We start from the raw sequence: 22,019 nt of genomic DNA, 5'->3' as shown, positions 1-22,019 counted from the left end.
TTTCCAAACACCCCTAGCTCTAATAACCAACTGCTAAGGTCTAAAAGCTACATGCTGTGCTCTGTCCTGCTTGTCTGTTGTGGGTTGGAGAAGCTAGCATACCATTTCCCTCACCATTTGCCTGACCCACACTCCATGTAGATCTGTCCACTTCAAATTTGGGAATCTCGGGGTTTTCCTGGTATTCTGGCCTTGCACTCAGCAGCTTTAGCAGAAATACAAGACATGTAGAAACAGCCCTAGTCTCTCTCCTGTTTGAATGTTTAGAAATTGCAAAATAGTTTTGACTGAGATTTGCCATTAAGACCCGTTTGAGCCACATTCTCGTGTTGTTTAAGCTCAGTATATGTTCCCAGTTTCACAGAATCACAGAATAGTTTGAGTTGGAAGAAACCTTAAAGAATACCCAGTTCCAACTCCCTGCCATGGGCAGCGCTGACACCCACTAGATCAGGAGTCCATCCAATCTGGCCTTGAACACCTCCAGGGATGGGACATTCACAGTTTCTCTGGACAGCCTGTGCCAGTGCCTCATTACCCTTTGAGTAAGGAATTTCTCCTTAGTATCTAATCTAAATCTCCTCTATTTTAGTTTAAAGCCACTTCCCTTTGTTCAGTCACTATCAGACCATGTAATGTCAGTCTCCCTCCTGTTTATATGCTCCTTTCAAACACTGGAAGGCTGCAGTAAGATCTACCCAGAGCCTTCTTCAAGCTAAACAAGCCCAATTCACTCAGTCTTTCTTCATAGGAGAGATATTTCATGGCCCTCCTCTGAACTTGCTCCAGCAGTTCTGCGTCCTTCCTGTACTGGGGATTGCAGGCCTGGACGCTGTACTGTAGATAGGCCCTCATAAGGGCAGAGCAGAGGGGGACAGTAATTTCCCTCTCCATGCTGGCCACCTCTTTTCATGCAGCCCAGGCTACTCTTGGCCTTCAGGGTTGCATGCTCACACTGCTGGCTCATGTGAGGCTTTTCAGCCACCAGAGCTGCTCCTGTTGAGTTCTTTTCCCAGTCTGTACACATACCTGGGATTGCCCCACCCCAAGTGCAACACCGCGCACTTGGCCTTGTTAAATTTCACTAGGAGGGCCCACTCCTCAAGCCTGACAAGGTCCCCTTGGATGGCATCCCTTCCTTCTGTTATATCAACTGCACCACTCAGCTTGGTATCATCAGCAAACCTGCTGAGGGTAGATGCAATCCCACTGTCTATGTCACGGGCAAAGATACTGAAGAGCACCAGTCCCAGGACAGAGGACTGTAGTATCCCCTGGGGGATACTACTCATACCTGGACTCATCCTGGACACAGAGTCGTGGATCTCATCTTAAAACTTCTTACATGCTTACGTTATGCAAACAGGCAGATGTTGATTCAGTCCACAGGTTTATTTTGGTGTATTTATCCACCATCTCAGAATTGTGATTCATTTCATTCCACGTTTTTGTGAGGAGTATGTGCTATATCCACAGTTCACTAAATACCAGATTTAATGATTCTGAAGAGTACTGTGCTGCTAGAAGGAACTGCAGTGTTCAAAAAAGTCAAGATACTTCTCCAAGGCAACATCTTCCTCATTTGCCATGCTGTTAGCTGGCTGCAACATGGGACCATAGTCTATGCATGGTCTCTGAAGAACCATAGGGCATAAAATGATGCTGAGCAGACACAAGAACACAAGGCTGGCTTTAGTAGTTCTTTACACCAGCAGTACCATCATGTCTGGGTTACTAAGTCCTTCCCTTCATTCCCATGGCATTGTCACCCAGGAGTCCTGCAGACTTATTTCCCTGTACATCGTGGCCATGTGTCACACAGCTGAACATGAGCAATGCTTTCTACAACTCTGAGAGTTATTTGCACATTCTACAGGGCACAGAGTTTTACCTATGGCTAGAGCTGTACTTTCTTCTTTTTTAAGCAACATGCTATTCAGGCACGAAAGGGTAGCAGAGGTAGCCCTGAGTAGAATGGGGTTTCTTGGTCATTCCCTGAAGAGCATGGGACTGCTTATATGCTCAGCCTAACAGCTCACCCACCTAACACCACCTTAAAATTCACAGTAAATAACATTGTCTAGGTTTGTGCCACGTATGCCGCTCTCTCAGTGTCTCCCTAGCAAAGCCCTCTCTGCAATGGCCCCAGCTAGAATGCCTTTTGTTTACAATTTCACCAGCTGAAAGACTCTTTTGAGACCTAAAAAAAAAAGAGGGGAGAGAAAGAAAGCTGAAGAGGCCACTATGAGGATCTAATCTATGGCTAAGACTTGACTGGCAGTCTGCATTGCCATCAGCTGTATGCATTGGGAACACATTTGGGTTTAGATCAGCTGTCTGTGCCTTCTCCCTCATTAACATTGATAAAAGCGATGGCCTCTGCCGGCCGCATGGCATTCCTCAGCATACCAGCTGCAGTTCTATCTTAATGCATCTTATGGGCTTGGAGAATTAATTAGTTCTGATAGTCACCATGTTTCAAAATGACGCCTGTCATAACCCCGCAGATAAAATTACACACCCCTAAAATTCTCTGTATTGACCATTCAGACTCTCCATAGGCCATCAGTGGCTTTCTCAAATGTATGGCACTGGCAGGATTTAACTTGGCAAACCTTTCTTTTTTTAACCTCTTTGTTACATTCCAATTAAGGCTGTGTTAATCAAAGCAGTATTTCCCAAATATTTCCCCCTCCTCTTTCCCCAAGCCTCCTCCTAGGCAACTTGGTGGCTTGTGCCCCCCTTCCTCCCACCTACAATTAGCATTCAGACCTTCCTCTGGGCCTCCCTCCCCCGAGGAAGCTTTCTTCCTCTGAGCATGCTTTATCTTTTCCTACCCTCTGCAAGGTGCTTTGTCAGTTTCCAAACAAAGAGAAAAATGACTTCCCTTGGACATGTGCAGCCTCAAATCACAGCTACTCAAGCACCTTGTGGACAGTTTTGCTGTGACCAGTCTAAAACTGAGGCTACACACTGCAAATAATGGTAGCTTGTTTATTTTCTGATGTTCACTTACAAATTAATTTTAGCTCAAAATTGCTCTCACCCTTGGACTGGCTTCTCAGTTCACCCTCTAAGACCTCATAGTGAAGATGTTCTCTGTGCAGAGGTGTTGGAATACATGGTGACTTCCTCAGCAGAAGCCATCCCTGTAGGCAGGGTGGGATGTACCTGGAACACAGTACCAGCTTTTGTCACACACAGCTCATGAGTGTTCAGGCTGTAGTGACTGCTCTGCTTCAAAATGGTCATACTGCTTTTTTATTTCTTCCTTTTAACTGTACTTTGTTCATATTCCAAGAGGGCTGTGTTTTCTATGAAACGCTGAGAATTCATGATGCGCTTTTCAGCCACCTTCTCCTTCACATTCAGAAAGCTCAAAGAGTGACATACAACACAAGTTATGTAATTACTATTCAATTTTTTTTTAAAGTGCAAGGTATGATGGAGTTATCAAAATTGCAGAGCTAGGTGAGGCTACAGCCCTCATGTCTGTATCTCATTAATTTCTATTCACTTTTAAATTAAATTAACCTCAAGCATCAGATACCTGGCTCTGAGGAAGTAAAAAGGCAACAAGACCATATCTACTTGAAATCAGAATACAACAGCAGAGCAGAGGAAGGCTGTGATGGCCTTTGTTACACACAAATGTATGCCACAGTACCAGGCATTTGCAACATTACAGCACATGCAAACAGTCTTATTGATATTTTCAACCAGGCTCTTGCAGCCTGAAGGCTTTCAGAGGAACAAGAGTGACAAGCAGCTGAGGGGGAACATTTGAATGGCCCTGACATCCCCAGGGATGGGCTCCTCCATTGGTCCCACATTTCAGATGCATTGCTGCCCACAGTCACTGTCACTCCACATACTTACTCGTTTCCCTCACCTGTACCAGTATTATCTATATTAAAAAGCCAAGGAGCTCCACAAACTTACTTTTATTTTGACATCTGTAGCCTGAGGCTTCCAAAATCTCCACTTTCTTCTAGCAACTGGAAAGATCCAAGGCCTCTTCACCGCTCCAACTCGACAGAGAAAGAGGCAAAGCACAAAACTAAACTAAAAAATCCTGCTAAAGTCAGAAAGACTGAAGAGTGGGAACTGCAAGAACATAAAGGCTCCAACAGATCTGTAAGAGCTACAAGAAAATGAGAATGCAATAGTTTGCTGCTGTGACCTTGGAAGAGAACAACCCCAGAAACGTGGGCTTGGGCCACCAGGGCAGCACATGAACACACCAAAGGCAGGAACTGGAGGATGATGAGGACAACAATGGCAATGCACAGGTAGATGCTGCCTCCAAGAGGTGCCCAGACCCCTCAGCACTCTGAAGTCTGGGCACCTGCAGAGAAAGGAAAACATGGACTCCAGCCTGCAGAGATCATCAGCAGACCACTGCTTCTAAAAGGAAAACATGGACTCCAGCCTGCAGAGATCATCAGCAGACCACTGCTTCTAAAAGGAAAACATGGACTCCAGCCTGCAGAGATCATCAGCAGACCACTGCTTCTAAAAGCAAGGGGTGAGACAGCAGGCAGTTGGCCATGTCAACATCACATTGACATAGACAACACCTTTGTCACCAGTCAGTCCACTGACGTGGCTTCAAGGCTGTCGTCTGCAGCAATGCCACAATGCACAGGCTGTTTCAGGCCTCATGCTTGCCAGGGGACATATTAACCTGTATATTTTGCCCAGAGTAGGACAATAGCACCCACACAGTGGAGTCCAGAGCCTGGCACAGTCTAACTCCTACAAATGAGGAAAATTCCCACCACCAGTAGCAGGAAATGGTGGCCAGGCCCTCTGCAGCAGGGCAAGCTATCACCATGGGGGCTAGCTTGACGTGAATGGAGAGGAAGGAAAGAGAAAAGGGGGTTGCTTCACAAAAGTGCCTATAGGGGAGGTAACACCAGATAACAGAGTGCTGATTTGTGTTGGTTTTTATCTTGAGCTACAGCACAGGAAAGGGACATGCTTGATTTACAGCTCCTTTCACCACTGCGCTGTCTGAAGTGGCAACAGGCAAGAAGACTTGCAGCCCTCCAGCTCCTACAGAAGCTGTCAGCTCCTGATGTGACACGCACCATAACCAGGCAAATATGCTTTGCCCAGGTTGTCACCCTATCCAGGCTGGTGCAGCCTGCCCTGGCTGAGGCAGAATAGCTTTTAACTCCAAACTTCACATTTCTATCTCCTTGAAAAATGTTTTCAATTATCAGTTCAAGAGCAGGAGGAAAAGCAGGTTGTATTCCCTCTCCTACAGTAAACAAGGGACCTGGCATCCTCCTGCAGAGGGGAAAGGCCAGCCTCTGGATATTTTCAATATATGGCATAAGGCATCTTCATTCCAGTGCTGAGTGCTGGAAACATCAGGGAGAAGTGCATCCCACTGTCCATGGAGTGGAGCCATGGGTTGTCAACACTTGGGAGAGGAGATTCTCCAAAGTTGCCCTTTTGGAGAGAAACCTGAGTGAATCTTTCAATCAGGCCAGATGGTACACTGTATGCAAAATTGAAGTAAGGTTAAAGGCCTTGACCTCAGAAAAAAGGAGGGGCAATTCTCAGGGCCGTATATACTGTCAAGATACACGTCGCAACTGCTGGCTGCTATCTTGTCTGCACAAACAAGAAATGATTTATTTTCCTTACCATATAGAAGAAAGGAACAGAATCTGCTGAGCATGCAGGAAGCATCTTGCCCTGTCAACTCCTACCGGCAACTTTGCAGTACTCACTCAGAGCACGTAACATGAGTACATGAATTTGTGTATGATATATGTATCACCACCGAGATCTTTAGAAAAAAAAAAAATCCTATTGTTCAAATAATAGGTTACAATTGCATCAGGGACTACATCTGTGGTCTGAAGGTGAATGCAGCATCTAGCCATGACTACAAATAGGAATCTGTCAGAAAGGCAGGAGAAAGTGCCGTGCTTACAGCCACTGTACTTCTGTCAGAAACATAACCTAACCTTGAAACACAGCTCTGTATGAAACAGCACTTCCAAACTGACTTCAAATGATTGAAAAACCAAATGACATACAAAACTGGCAAACAAGAGTCAGTCAAATCATCAGGAACTTGAGAAGTGATGAAGACTGCCCCTATGAGACCAGCCAGAGCAGCAGAAAAGAGCAGCACTAGAAAACATCCAGAGAAGTCACTTTTGGCACTGTGAAATGTGTCTACTTATCCTCCTAATAATGTGCAAGCAACACAGTTAATTTTCATCTGATTAGTTTTGGAAAATAAGACAAAGTAATTTATCAAATAAGGCAATAAGAAAAATTCCCCTTTTTTATCCAGCTAACCAAAGCTGGAAGATGTGCCTTTGGCCTCCTGAGATAAAGTCAGAATTTCTTCCCCAGCTATAGTTAGGGGCCCACCCTTGTATTATTAGGGCTGATAAGTCAACTTCCAGAGAGCTTTGCTCTGCCTAAGGACAGCTAAGTAAATGGAATGATAACAAGCACAGCAATTGCTCCAGTCTCCTGTTCGTGCCCACCTAAAAGAAGAAAACATCTTCTGTCGTAACAGTTCAGTGTCCTTGATTTTGTACTGTCAACAGCTTCAGAGAGAGGGATAAATGAACCGAGCCCTGTCAGGATATCCTGTCATTCAGTTAGGAAGGGTTTTCCAGCTTTGCAGTGAACACTTTCGACAAAGACACCACGTTTTGGGATTTTTCGTGTCTTCAGGCAAGCTTCACATGATCTATCTTTCACTTATTTTCCTTCGGGAAGACAAGTGTCCCTTTATATTATTCTCCTAAGTGTCTCAAAGAAATAGCAGTTGCTTTAGATCCTAATTTTAGTACTCATGTCTAAAGGAATCTGAAGAAAAACAATCCAAATTCCTCACAATGGAAAACAATCCATTAATTTTATACTTTTTGGTTTTTTTGGTTGCAATGAAGGTGCATTTGACATCACAAGTCCCAGATCAGGTAAGAAGCAGCTTTTTATTCAAATACTGAATTGTTTGTGTCTCTGTTAGACCATGGGAGTGGCTGTTCTTTCACTGATACAGAGAGAACAGTAACAAGGTACTGTACCTTGTGGAAGAAAAACTACCACTTCAGCAGTTGCTGATACCATAAGGCACAGCATTTCAAACCAGTAAGTACGTAACTCACCCCTCTGAAATAAGAGAAATGTATCTGTTTGGTCTGGCTGAGAGTTTGACTCAAAGGATGTGTCAAGTATGCTGAGAAAGTCTCTAAAAATAGCAAACCTTGCAAAGACTGTGGCTGGCATTCAACGCCAGCAACAAAAGAAAACCAATTGAATTTACAAATCAGAAGACGAAAGCAGAAGTTTTGCCAGAGTGAATATTATCCAGTCTACCAAATACAGGGAGGAAATGCTATTTCAGATAGGTGTTAGGGAATTCAGCCATTGAAAACAATTGTATAGTGTTACAAACCTAAACAAAGGTTTTGTAGGCTTTTGCGGAGCTGGTGTATATTTCACACGTAAGTCCTACCGATCTGTGGAATTTCACAAAATCTATTTTCACCACCCTTGTAGTGAGGCAGAAGGAGTTGTTCTACAAAGCTGACCCAAGAGTTTGGCAGATAATTGACATAAATATGCACTCATTTATACAATCTCAAAAAGGGGTGCTCTGAATTACTGCATTCTAGAGAAAAAAAAGTACGTGTAGAACTGGAAATAAAAGGACAGTGAGAAACTGTGGACAAAAAAAAAAAAAAAAGAAGCCATTCAGTTTTGTGGGTTGTTTTGTTTTTTTTTCCCCCCTAATGGCAAAAAAGAGAAAAGGAGCAAATGGGAGAAAGTGGAAATTAGACTACTATTTTAAAATAGTTTGTAGTGGGTGGTAGGGAAAGGGTATAACTTATTTTTATTTAGCTGTTATCTTCTATAGTATCTTCTTCAATTTTCTTGTTCCAAAAATAAAATTTTGGGGGAACCCATTTTGATGAAAACTGATGCAGTGAGATAATTATAGGTTGTCCTACCAATGGATTTTCAAGTCTAAACTTTATTATCTTACAAGCCCAGCAATTCACATAGCTTCAAAGTCTTGATGGCTTCCCCCACATACCTGTGAGGAGCCGGGCTTAAGTAGTACTTGGTTAAAGACTTTGGAAATTCAGCCAAGGCTCTGATTTTAGGAGGACCCTTTAACATTAATGATACTGGTTTGACCCAGTGGAAAGGAGCTGAGGTGTCTGGATTTTGTTTTTATGTGGCATTGGTCCTTCCTCTGGTGCATATGGAGTCTCTCATTGAGGCTGGGCCATCTAATGCCTTGTGACAATCAAGGCTTTGAAAGGCTTCTGCTTGGATAATCCAGCATGGCACAGCTTGCTGCTGCTTGGCCAAGTGTCTCATCCAGCTGTATGTGCATTACAGCTCAAAAATCTGGAGAAGGGTCTCCTTTTTAATTCAAAGGTTCCTGAAATGCCTCTGTGCTGCACTAAGAGGTTTCACCACCCAAGTACAATTCCACCTCAAAGCTGCCCAAATCAATTTCAACAGTACGCTTATAAAGACTGAAAACTGACAACTAAGTAGATCTTGAAATGTACTTACAAGTGAGTCATCAGAATCAAGCAGAGTTCCTCAAATCTTGTGTAACTAAATCTCCTTATCAGTGTCTGAGACACATCCTCACAACCTTCATTACTGAAACGTGCTGCTATCACAAAGATAGGAAGGATAACCAACAAAGAGGGGAAGTCTGTGGAGTGAGGACTTCATGTCAGAATACCAGGGTGCAGCACACACAGAAACACTACCCTGTGTGCCAGTGTATCTGCCAAGGCCAACTGTGAGCTTCTGCAGAATTGCACATGTGCACAGGAGGTCCCCACTTCTGGACCTGGAAAGAGTAGGTTTGTAGGTGCACATCTGGTATTTAGAGATCAGAAATACTAGAGACTATCCACTAAGCAGGGGGTTCTGTCCTTGGAAGAAATGATTTGCAATGGACCCTGGATAGAAAACAACTACAGCTCTTGCTGTGATGGTGCTGCACTAAGGGTTGATGGTAAGTCTGTTGAGGTGGGAGACAGAGAAAACCTGTCAAGGTAGTGCACAGACCCAATTCACATGCATTGGCATTGCCCAGCCAGGGTAGGTCTGGTGCTGGAGGGCTACCATCAAACTGGGCAGGATCTGGAGGAAAGCTGAGGAATGCCTCAGGAACTTGGAAACTAGCATCATAACAGCAAATTCAAGAAATGCTATTTACCTAAATGCACGAAGAACTTGTAATTTGATCTCAGGCTGTACATATTCATAGGAAGGGAGCAAGCAGTAAATTGGTAGCATAGCAGCTTTCTAGCTGTCATGCAACCTACAGAGGAGCAATGACAGGACACTGAAGCAAAACATTCACCGACAAATTACGATAGACACAACATACCACACTTGTTTCTCTGCAACTGACCATTCCCAAATCAAACAAGTGCTTTCTAAGAGATTTTGCTTGAGCTAAATTTTATGCTAGAAACTCCAGTGTCCTGTATTAATTATAGTCCTCAAGTATAATTGTCCTTCTGGCTTTAGAATCTGTGAAGCTATTTTATAACCTTAACAGACTACTGCTAACTTACAAAAATATTTCAGAATGAATGCTGCTGCTATAACTGGCCCCTACATGCATACATACACATAGCCATGCACATACGCAGTGGGCAGGTACAGTTTTTCAAGATGAACATTAAGCATTTCCTTGGGTTGATCTGGCAGCGGTTCAGACATTGTCTTAATTGACTAGGTGACTAGTTAATTGAAAACCCATTCAGAGAGTTCACTTCAATCATCCTGGATCAGATAGGAAGTCTGTCATGGTCGGTACTGCTTCAGTGAGTTAAGACCACTTGGTATCTTGAACAAGAAAACAGAGCACTTTAGAGTACTTCCTCTCCTGTAATGATAGTTTCATTTATTACTTTTTGTTGGCTCTTAAAATTTGTTGGCTCTATTTTGTATTACCTTACTTCTCTTCACTGTGAATTATGAACTCGTTTCCAGCACATGTTTTCCTCTGTCCTGCTTTGGGTTTGTGAGGCAGTTTTGGAATTAATAATTCATAGGCTGTTGCTCTCTTGGTAATCCCTCTTCTAAGACTGCTCGACTTAGCATTTCTTGGATAAAGCATTATTAATAGAAATAGGGTTTATCCTGCATGAATATATTGAATGTAATTCATGAAGAGAAGGCTACTGGAAAGCCCTGGTAAGTGATACACTGCCTAGTTCAGCCCCAGAGCTGCGGTTTATATCCACTGACCAGGACAGAGAATTCTGTGACTCAGAATAAAGCTGAGCTACATTGGTCATTTGTCAGCAAAGCCACTGGAGGCAGAGTTAGACCAACTGAGCAACCCTTTCCTGCTTTTCAATTTTCCTAAAACAGATGGAGAAGCGATGTGATCAAAAGCTGCTCGTTCAAATGAAAACTCAGTGCACACCTTGCTCTCTAAACCTTGAAACCCGGTGCCCTGCTGGCTACATCAAAATTACCAATGGGACTGGGATACCAGACTGCAGGTATTTCTTCTGTCAGAGGTTTTTACTGTGAATACTGTTCTCTATGGGTTAGAATAGATTGATTTGTATTATGAACAATCTGTTCCATGTGATTTACTTAAGGAACAATGAAGTTTACTTACAGGCAGCATTTACTGGCTTCACCAGCCCCAGAATTCAAGCATCTATGTCTAAACTTAATCAACAAATGATATCAGAGGAAGATAAACACTGATATCAATGCCTACGAGATTTTGCTTTGAGTGCTATCATAAAATGTCTTCCTTATTTATTCTGCATACTTCAGAAGAATTATAGCATACAACAGATATTTTAAACGGCCAGATATTGCATGGAAGTGTAAACAGAGCAGGAAGAAGTATCTCAAAAGAAATCTGATATTTTCCTGAAGAGAAAAGCATCACTTAGGGAAGATGAACTTAGCATTTAAAAGAACCTTGATATTAAAAAGAAAATAAAAGAAAATAAAAGAAAATAAAAGAAAAAATTAAATGCTACCTCAAACCCAAAGAGATCAAATTGCTGTGTTAAGACTGTAGAACTGAATAAAATATAAATATACTATGCAAAAGACATGGCTGCAAGGATGTTTTTAGCCCTTGATGTGCAAGTATATTTTAATGAGGGGAAAAACGTTGCACTGATACAACTAAATTTGAAGGGCTCTTCTGTGACATTTAAAGAGAAGGAGATTAGGAATTTCATTTTTCCCCATAGAAGTCTTTTATGTGCTCTAGCATTGTTCCAATTTCTTTTCCTCAGGTATTACCTAGAAATTAGATCACACAGTCTTTCTTTACCTGGATGCCGGCATTCTTGTACGAAGGAAATTCAACAACCTGAATGCTGCCAAGGATACTGGGGCCCAGACTGCATGGGTAAGCTCTTTTCTGATAGAATTTGAGTAGAAATAAAGAACTGTTTTTTCTTGCTTTCACTTCCACAAGAATTGTGCTTTTCAGAGTTTACTACAGGATCAGAAATAAACAGCGGTGTTTATCCAAAAATTGGAGGTTTTGGAGGAAAAAAACCCAACACGCATATCTAGAGGTTTGTTTAGAAAGAAGAATTAATAGATCATTTCCAAAAATTCTGGGAGCTCCATGGATTTTGAGATATTCAAAACAAATAATTTCAGTCAATGGCTGAAAAATGACTTTTTGCATATCACACAACAGCTGAAGTTGGCAGGGACGTCTGGAGGTATCTGATCCAATCCCTGTTCAAGCAGGGCCACCCAGCGCAGGGTGCTCATGACCACGTCCAGATGGCTTTTGAAGATCTCCAAGGAGGAGACTTCACAACCTTTCTTGATAACCTGTGCCAGTGCTCCAAAACCCATACAGTAATGAAGTCTTTCCTGATCTTCAGAGGGAACATTCTGTGTTCCAGTCTGTGCCCACTGACTCTTGTCCAGGCACTAGGCATCAATGAACAGAGCCTAGCCCTGTCCTCTTTACATCTTTCCTTGAGGTACTTAAGGACATTGATGAGGTCCCCCTGGACCTCCTTTTCTCCAGGCTGAGCAACCCCAGCCTTCTCAGCCTCTCCTCCCAGAAGAGATGCTCACGGCCCTTCATCATCTTGGTGGCCTTCCATTGGACTCTTTCCAGCATGCCCATTCCTCTCTTGTACCGAGGACCCAAAACTGGACCCAACACCCCACGTGAGGCTTTGCCAATGCTGATCCCCTTCAACTGAGAGAATCCCCATAATAGATTTTGAAAATTGAAGTTTTCAAACAGCAATTTTCAAGTTTTAATGTTAGGTCAGAAATAGCCTTTTCTGAATCTGAAGTATTTCTCAATATATATAACTCTTTACTTCCTGACCTAGAAGGGTCTTTTCTTTCAATTATTTTTGAACAGCCACCAAAAGTGCAAGGCCATTACTCAAGTAGCAACAATGAGGAGCACCACTTCTCCAGCAGTCCCTTCCTCAGGAAAAATCTTTCAGCATCTCTGCAAGTACTTTAAATTTCAGGCTACTGAAACAGGCACCAAGACCTGCAGAGGATGTTTCCCTGCCCACAGAGAGTATTTCCTCCTTCAGAAAAAGGAGTCAGTATCTGGTTCAATATCTGTGAATTCTTTCTGTCTACAAAATAGATAAATAATCTCAGCATGGCCCACGCTATTGTTTAAATAACAGACATTTATCTACTAAAACAAAATAATAAATATAAAAATTTTAATTCCCATTTCCACCTACTTCTATAGAAATAAATAGGAGTGTAGAGTGTAATGCAGTCTTCCTCTGAAGATAACCACTTGTGCAGTGATTTACCATTTTCCCAATGGAAATGGAACGTAAGTGTCCAGAAGGAGAACATTTGATCATCCCATAATTTAGGGTGTTGCATGAGGCCACGTGGGGTGTATGGGTGCTTTTAGAATGGATGGTGAACTCTGCTTTGCTGCAGACAGAGGCTGCAGGAGCAAGGAGGCCATAGAGGCAAGGAGGCTCCCTCTTCCTTCTGGCAAACTTCCTAGCCCCAAAAAGCAATGTCTCTGAAAATTAAGGTCACAGCATTGTTTCTGCTGTCATTTGAAGGAAGAGAACAGCTTGCTACATTATCACAATCTCTCTAAGAATGTACAGTGTGCCTTGAAATGTTTGGAGGAAAGCAGGTCCTTCCTGAAGCTGAAGAAAAATCCCTGACCAGGAGTTTGCTTCACCTTTGACATCTGATGGCAATGACAAAATTAGCTCTTAAATAGTGCTCTGACTTCCTTAAATGATAGCCCTTACTGCTACATACACATGGTATGAATGAAATATGTTTTGTCTGCTTCCCTTCCTACTGAGAACCCCAAGAAATGAGCCACCTCTTTGTTAATAGGCATCAGGAAAAAAGGGATCAGCACAGGGGAAAAGAGCACAGCCTTTTAGCACTACCATCTTGCACCTACCCTGCCAGAAAATAAGTGACACCACCAGGCCATAAGAATATGGCTTCATAGAGAAAGTTGTTTCCAGTGAGAGGTCCTCTCCATATAATCCAGCTACAGAAGCCAAAGCTGGTGGAGTTTTTGTGCCCAACATGAGTCATTGATGGGCCTCAGTGGGAGCTACCCCTACCCCAGCTCAGGTTTCCACTCTGGACACATATTTGCACATCTCAGTGCTGCTGTCTTTGGGGGCCAAATGAAGATAAATAATCCAAGAAGAAGCTGCCTTTGAAAATAGTTAGGAAAGCTGAATTAAGCTCTCAATTCACCCGAACACTGGGTTTGGGCAAGTGACAGTACCAGCATCACTCTGTATCCCATCTGTGTCCTATGTTAAAGTCCTGGTATTGCTTCCTGCAGTCCTGGGAGTGAGGGGAGAGGAAGTGCTTTATCTGCCTGACCAAACTTGTTGAACAATGCGGTAATTTGCTAAGCTTCTGATAAAGCTGTCCCTTGGTGGTGGCAGCAAAACAGGAGACAAGAAGTAGTGAAGACAAGGGGAAGTGGAATGAATACAAATAGTAAACACTGTACTGTCAGCAGTTTTGAAGTATAATTTCCTGGAATTTGTACCATCTTTGCACACTTAACAGAAGCATAAGAGCAGTTAAAATTGTTTTCATTCATAGCAAACATTGAAGAGTTTGTATCCATGCGAGTCCTAAAGATTGCTATGCCTGTCACACAGTACCCAGAAAACAAGATTCACTAAAAGCCACTTTACGGATTGAAGTATGTGTACTTATTGTACTTATATGTAGTTTAACTCATTTCTGGTTATTTCACCTCATCTCTTAATACACACTTCTATTTCAGCAAGTATAAGATAAACCAAACTCAAACATCCACCTTTGAATGTACTGAATATTCCTGAGAAGCTTAGGATTCTTCCTGGATCTTCAGAACCAACAGATCTTAGAGAGGCAACATTAAGATACAAACAAAGATGAATATATTGATACGAAGCCAAAGTCCTCACTAAAATTTCTTGCAGACGTGCACATCCACTTAATTTTTCATCACTCCACCCAAATCAGATTTATTTTCATGTGAACTTCCTTGTCACTTAACCACCCTAAAACAAGATTAAGTTCCTCAGTGGTGGCATAAATCCAGTGCTGCCCACTTCAGCCCACACAGAGCTAACAAAGGTTCTTCATAACCAATAAATCTACCAGAAAGGTACAGCAGAGCAACTTCAAGGGCAAAGAGAGTTTGCTATGCTTAGTCACCACCTGTATCGGGATTATGGTACTGAATGGGAACTCCAGCTACACTGACAGCTTACAGGAAGGAAGGGCTTATGTAAAGAAGTTAATAAACTGCACCCACAGAGAGGCTTCACGACTAAAAATAAGGATATTCCTACAGGGAAGAAAACATGGCAAAACAATCTGAATAAAAACAATTATATGTATTTTCTATAGGTAATCGCTCATAAAAAAATGTGACTGTTGAAAAATCTCAGCCAAAAATTAAACTATTTTGATTTGGTAATGTAGTCACTCTTTCTCATTCTTTCTGTCTGGATTTTGTGGTCAAACATCACCTCACTTGGTATACCACCACCTGTAACCGTGGTTTTATTATCTAGAGATCTGAAAAACATAGGACATCTTTGGCACTTAAGTTTTACAGTAGCCACAACCCATTAGGAGTGGAGTGGATCGTGAGATACCCAAATCTGTTTCCAAGAGGATTTGAATCAAATATCACGGTCTTATGGGAGGTACCAGGGAAGTACTTTCCAGATAGAACAAATATAATCTGGGGAGACAAAAATAATGCTGCATTTTGGAATAAGAAAACTGAGTTTTGTGCAATCCTTTGATTACAGAAATAAGTAATTAAATATTTTTTCCATGCTAAAGAGGGATGCTGGTTTCTGCTGAAGCTGAGTTTCTAGTGGGTAGATTCGAGTGGATGCAAAACAGTAACCATCATCTGAGGTCTCTGCCTGGCCCAAAGCCCCTTCGAGGTCCTCATCTCTAATATGCAAGGGGAGCAGAGAAGCAGAGCAAGGTGACTGATTGTTCACTGTCATTTCCAGAATGTCCAGGAGGAGCTGCATCGCCATGCAATGGGAGGGGACACTGTTCCCAGGGCTTGAATGGAAATGGAACATGCACTTGTCAGGTACAGTCTTTCCCTCAGAGTAAAAATGTAACAGCAGCCTGTAAGTACAGCTAAGAATAACAGTGAGTACTATTATGGAAAATAATACATACTACATTGTATTGTAAAGTAATTCAGAAATAGCAGATGTAGACTACATGGAGTTCATTTTGCTTAGTTTGCATTAAACTTGATAGCATTATTACTAGAGGCCTAGACAGGTTCAGGAGAAATTATTTAAAAACTCTTCTACCTTTAGGCTCACAGGAGACCTTATCACTCTTTACAATGATCTGAAAGGAGATTGTAGAGAGGCGGCGGGTGGTCTCTTCTCCCATATTAACAACAATAGGGCAAGAGGGAATGGACTTAAATTGCACCAGAGGAAGTTCAGGTTGGATATTAGAAAGGATTTCCTCTCAGAAGGAATGGTGCTGCATTGGCACAGGCTGCCCAGGGAGGTGGTGCAGTCACCGTCCCTGGAGGTGTTCCAGAGCCCTGTGGATGTGGCACTGAGGGACGTGGTCAGTGGGGATGGTGGGGTTGGGGTGGTGGTTGGACTAGGTTATCTTAGAGATCTTTTCCAACATGATTCTATGATTGTGTGTATCTTGAAGCATGTGGTTTGAGTTCTTCTATTTTTTACGGTGTGCTGCTACTTATGACTTTTTGTCTTAATTAGAAAACACGTGTCTTTGGGACTGTAGTCTCAGTATTATGTTTCTTTGTTGAGAGTGTAATCTGCAGCACTTAATAACTTCAGCCAAAAATATTTTAAAAGAGAAACACACTTCACACTTTTCTACTTCACCCATTACTGGTTAATCTTTCTTTTACACCAAAAACACATCTTTTGGGGACATATGAAAAGTAGACAGAGGGAAAAATAGTCAGGAAGTACAATTCCATGATTATAAGAATGATTTTGGTGCTAGGCTTGATTATTGTTCTCAACTGTTAACTTGAGAAGACCAAAAAAAGCAGAGAAAAATTATTCAAAAGACAACACTTTCTTGAACAACACAGTCAATCAGTTCTGATTTGCTGACTGATTTATTTTCTTTTTCCTTTATAGAGTTATGGGTGTGGTTTAGTTGTTTTTGTGGTTGTTTGTTTGCTTTTTGTGGTTAAAGATGTTGCTTTCAGGTTGCTAACCATATATCTACCCGTATATAGATGACAGATTTAAGTATTAATTTCCATTTTGTAATTCCAGAAAGGATTTGCTGGGACAGCCTGTGAAAAATGTGCTGAAGATCATTTATTTGGTCCTCAGTGCACATCAGGTGAGTTTGAGCTCTCTCAACTGAAATGGGGATAAGAAGGTGAGCACAAGCTGTATTCAGACTCCAAGAAATCACAGTGAAGTGGGCAGGGAGCCCAAGGTTTCCCATCAAGAGCTGCTCTCTGCTTCAGGAAACACAACAGGGAAAGAAAATGGGCAGCTACTGAATCCCTCATTCAGAAGGGGTCTGGATTCAACTCAGGGCTGTGCAGACAGTGCTGTCAGTGTAGCACTACAACAATACCCTAATATTGTCCTTAATATATTTGTTCTGACCAATAGTAAAAAAAAAAATCAGGAGTTAGAATAATTTTTGTGCTCCTGCAGTAGGGCCTTGCTGTTATCCAGTCATGTGAACAAGTTTTCATCCTAAATGATGAATTTGTATTTATTTGATCCAAATACAGGACGTTGTTATGTCGCTTAAAATATTGGGTGGAAATATATCTATATTTCCATATATTTCTATATATATTATATTTCTATAATATATATAGAAATATATAAATACATCTACTAACTAGAACTTCTGTATCAAGGCAAGAAGCACCCATATGTCATTGAAATTAATGGTTCCCGATGGACCTCCCTCTCCAAAAATTAATTACCTTGTCACTGGACCCAGTTCTGCTTTCAATCTCCTCAATATCCTGTGTCACACAACTCCATAATTCCTTCAAAAGTGTGAAAAAGCATGAGTTTATTGATTTTATAGTGATTTTTTGATGTGTTGATTCTTTCCCAAGCTGGCCATATTTCTTTTAGAAGTACTGGGACACTGAGTGAAGGATCAGAGCTATCTGGACTATTTAGTATGAAAATAGAACACCAGTTAATACACAGTATTCTCCTATTTTACTGTTCCTTAATTTTTATTTACCTTTCTCACCCCTGCTGAGCATTAGACATATTCATAAAATTATCTGAAGAAAAAAAATTACTAAGAAAGGTCCCTTTCCCAAGTGGTAATACTTATATACCTCTAAGTAAATTTTTCTTAAGATTTGCATTAATTACACCTAAAAAGAGTCATGAACAGACTCAGTTCAAATCCGTGTTAGCCCTTCTACACTAATCCCATACCTGAACTGACTCAAAGTCACTTTTGTCCACTGGATGCCAGTGTTGATACACAGAAATGCAACTAAGCCAACATTTTCACAAAAATAGAGTATTTGAATGAATTCAATATTGGAAATATAATTATTTTCTGAGCAGCGACTGGAGGATTCAATGGCATATTAATTTAAGGATCATTTTACACTTCAGCTTTCAGATATTTGAGCTCATCCAAGTTTTATAAGTATTTATAAATACTGCACATTTGTGACTAACTGCTTTTCCACCTTAGATGTTGCTTATTATTATGGTAAGAGTAGTAAGATGGGTAAAATACTACTAATTAAGTAAGGTAGGTGATTTGCAAGAGCTCAGCCCATGTTTGTAGAGGAAGGTGGTAAAGTGTATCACTGTAACTTAAAGTCACCAATACATCTTTGTACTTCTTAATCTTTTTCATTCTAACTGTACAGGGCTTTTTTTTTTTTTTTTTTTTTTTTTAAAGCATGGTAATGGTAATTGGAATAGTTATAAGGCTTTTAAGAATACACGAGGTTTCAAAAACAGCTTGTAAAAGGGCCTCACAGTTGACTGGACTCTGAATACAGAGTTATGTGTGCATATTTTCACAAGGTTTGTAACCAGAAATAGCAGAGTAAAGGAACAAACAGGACCAAATTAAGTGTTTCAAACCTAGTCCCACACAGTGACCAATTATCCTTTTAAGTAGCTTAATGCTCTTTTGGAAAAAAAAAATGTCACATACATAACCCATTTCTTTTAGAGGTGTTCGAAAGGCAGGGAAACAGAATTAAAGCAAAAAATTAGATATTTTCTACCCACTTGACAACAGTAATAAAAATGAATTATGTTACATGTTATATTAAATTTGGGCTCAAGATTGTATGTTTAATTTTTCAAGACTTACTGTATTAGCAATGGGTCAGTTTGGTGTTTCATGCCCTCAAGCTATTATCAGACGGCAAAAATCAGAATCTGTTACTTGCTGATACATGCAGCTGTAAGTACTGATTTTTTTGTTAATAGAAAACTATAAATTTAAGAACTCAAGTCAAAGCTTGCTTTTGAAAATTGCACTTAGTAATACTTAACAGTTGTTGAACAGGACACTAATTGCCACAAGTAACCACTAAATATATCTTTCCAAGCACTAGCCTGAGTCAGTAAATCCAATCCATCTCTCCATCTAGTTTGCAACTGTGTTCATGGAGTATGCAACAGTGGAATTACAGGAGATGGAAGATGCACTTGCTTGTCTGGATACCAAGGTCTCAGCTGTGATCAACGTAAGTAGGCTGCTTTCTATATAAGATACGTTCAACTGCTCTAATACATTTAGAATTGGTAAGGACAGGCAACCAAACATACAATAAAACTCAAAGCCTGTCTGTGAGCGGCCATAACCATTATCACCCCTTCAATCACCATAATAATGACAACAGCAATGGGATTGGTGGTCTGCTGCCTGTCAGTAGGACAGGAGAATTTTCAGCCAGTAAAGTGAAGGGTAAAGTGTCTCCAGGCACAATATGCAGACACAGCTTAATCTGTCACCCTCTGTCCCTCAGCAATAGCTGAATGCAAGGCCTTGCGGTGCCCTGCAAACTCAAGATGTACTACCTCAGGCAAGGATGGCAGAAGACTGCAATGCACATGTCTACCCAACTACCATGGAGATGGTACACAATGTGAACGTGAGTAATTTTTATCTACACAAAGTCTTTTGGAAACAACGACATTAATATTTTAGTTCACATACTAAGTACACCTTTGAAACAAATCTCACCATCATCATGACTTAACTGTTCTTCAATGCATTTCCCAAAGCAATCTGAGATACAAAAACCAGATTCCTTCTGGATCAAACCAAACACTAAAGTACATTCCAGAGGCATATCAGTCCAAAAATCAGACAAAAGCTAGTAATGCACAGCGCTTTGAAATGCATATTGTGGATACTAGGTCATCAGTGCTTACAAATCATTCCTATCACATCACTTGCTAAAGTCTGGCTTCAGTTTTCTTTCATAAAAGCCAACAACACCAATTAGGGGTCTCTACTGGCTGACTGTCCATCATAAGTTGGCTCAGTTTTATCATTAAGCATAAACTCCATAGAAAACCTCAGTTTAGCTTTCCTGTTTTCCATGAAACAAAGATAATGGCATCTCAGCTAGAATGAAAAATCTGCCATAAAGTTTTTTTCATAGGTTCCTCAGCTTGCTGTTGAATACTCAAATTAACCGCATTGCAAGAACCCAGATTTTATTTCTTCTGCTTACAGTATATCTTGCAACATCAATTTCTCCTTCTAGACAAAATTCAATGAAGAATAAAAGGTTGTATCTGAAGCTGGAAACACTATTTAGTAAATGTTCACTTGGAATACCAGAAATCCTTCTTACTCTATCCAGGAATATTTACAGCATATAATTCTACCCTCTTGGTCCTGAATGTGTACCATCTCTCCAAGCACTCTTGAATACCACCTAAGAGCAGGACTTCAGAAAGTGACTCCTCAAGGAATGCAAAGTCCTACTGACAGGCAGCATAGACAAGCAACCAGCAGAGAAAGATGCTAGTATCCTTACCTCCCAAGTTTTGTATTGATGCAGCCCCTGACAATATTGTTCCTCTGCCCAAATACCTTCAGATACTGGGATCATCTGTGGCTTAGGTCAGTGTCACACATTTGACTAGCTGATAAACAGAGGACAAGCAGCTCTAGCACAGCAAAGTATGTAGCAGAGGGCAGCAGTAGCAGCTTCAGACTCAGCTTGGGAGTGGTATTTTTCCTGGACAGTTTGAGGGTATGAATGTCTATGTATGTGATTTTACACTGGAACAGAATAGAAGTCTTGAAAGAATGAAGCTGAGCATTGCCAATTCTCCCAGTCCCAGTTGAGGGGAATGAAGAGGACAACAAGAGAAGACAATGAGTATCACCACCTTTTTGCTCACTCAGGGGCCTACCACCTTCCAGCTTCAATCTGTGCTGAACTGGACACAGATGTGTGAAGAAGCATTGCTGAATTATGAACAAGAACAAATAATGCCAGTGCCTTTACAAAACTGGTTTCTGGAAATAGATAGTAAGCTTCTAGTTCAGTCCTGAATCTACAACATTGTGGAAGACACAACTAAAGAACTTGCTGGCCAGTTTTCCATATAGCGAAATGGTTGACATTATATTGTTTAATTACCGGAAAGAAAACAGAGAAGGCCTATTATGTTGAGAAATAGTTTCCAACTGATCTAACACGCATTTAAAGCTTTTACTGACCTTGTATCACCTATCTGGCCTCCTTTGGTTAAAATCTACCAGAGAACAGGGAAATAGATGTGATATTTTAATGAGTGCATTACGTGATTATATCTGTTTCTAACTCAATTTGGCATGTTAGGAGATCATTTCTGTACAAAAGCAACAACAGATGGTTGCTATGTTAGTATAAACACATTCCTCCGTTCTGTCTTCATGCTGCCACAATACTTTGGACTAGGATGTTATGAGAAGTTGTCATGAGAAGTTTAGTCTACCCAGGCTTTGTTTGGCATGAGGATGTTCCAGTAAATCTTTGTATTCAATTTTTAGAATGTGGGCCTTAATTCTTTTACATTTTTATTTTTTTTCCTCAAGCTATCAATCCATGCTTTACAAAAGTCTGCGATCCTAATGCCAACTGCACTTACCTTGGACCAAATCGTCACAAATGTACCTGTCGAGAAGGTTACAGAGGGGATGGTCAAGTCTGCTTACCTATAGACCCTTGCCAAGCACTATATGGGAATTGCCCTGCACAGTCTACCATTTGCATATATGACGGCCCAGGAAAGGTTAGTGTTGAACTGGTGCCCCAGATGTTTCCTGCATCAGTTGCCTAGGAACAAATAACATTTCATCTCCAGAAAGGAGGCACAAGTGTACAGGGACAGGTCTCAGGGAGGCCAAGGCCTATTCCTAGCTTAGGCATAAGCTCAGTAGGTGGCCAGGAGGTATCCCCTTTCCCTCTCCCTCTATACATAGAAGTGTGTGTCACCCTCTGAAGGTGG

At 41.2% G+C, this 22,019-nt stretch overlaps 1 protein-coding gene and 1 long non-coding RNA gene across 3 annotated transcripts in view; one reads left to right on the top strand and one right to left on the bottom strand.

The window, feature by feature from the left end:
- The window catches only part of LOC121109114, a 129,838-nt gene extending 121,165 nt beyond the window's left edge, over positions 1 to 8,673 (bottom strand). The window contains exon 1 of the long non-coding RNA XR_005844033.2: positions 8,572 to 8,673. This is a non-coding gene — a long non-coding RNA (uncharacterized LOC121109114). The remainder of the gene's footprint in view (positions 1 to 8,571) is intronic.
- Positions 6,658 to 22,019, top strand: part of STAB2 (stabilin 2) — a 78,111-nt gene continuing 62,749 nt past the window's right edge. Inside the window, exons 1-9 of one of the 2 annotated variants that reach the window (XM_046909960.1) lie at positions 6,658 to 6,711; positions 6,930 to 6,959; positions 10,402 to 10,535; positions 11,298 to 11,413; positions 15,537 to 15,622; positions 16,818 to 16,887; positions 19,157 to 19,252; positions 19,535 to 19,660; positions 21,607 to 21,803. In XM_046909960.1, coding sequence (XP_046765916.1) covers positions 10,402 to 10,535; positions 11,298 to 11,413; positions 15,537 to 15,622; positions 16,818 to 16,887; positions 19,157 to 19,252; positions 19,535 to 19,660; positions 21,607 to 21,803 — 825 coding nt within the window. In that variant the 5' untranslated portion in view covers positions 6,658 to 6,711; positions 6,930 to 6,959. Of the gene's footprint in view, positions 6,960 to 10,401; positions 10,536 to 11,297; positions 11,414 to 15,536; positions 15,623 to 16,817; positions 16,888 to 19,156; positions 19,253 to 19,534; positions 19,661 to 21,606; positions 21,804 to 22,019 lie in introns of both variants that reach the window. The other variant, XM_040658260.2, reaches the window with a different exon arrangement.

Source organism: Gallus gallus, chromosome 1 (genome assembly GCF_016699485.2).
Source record: "Gallus gallus isolate bGalGal1 chromosome 1, bGalGal1.mat.broiler.GRCg7b, whole genome shotgun sequence".
NCBI classification, from domain to species: domain Eukaryota; kingdom Metazoa; phylum Chordata; class Aves; order Galliformes; family Phasianidae; genus Gallus; species Gallus gallus.
Note: the sequence above shows the minus strand (reverse complement) of the source record. Positions and strands in the feature narration are given on the sequence as shown.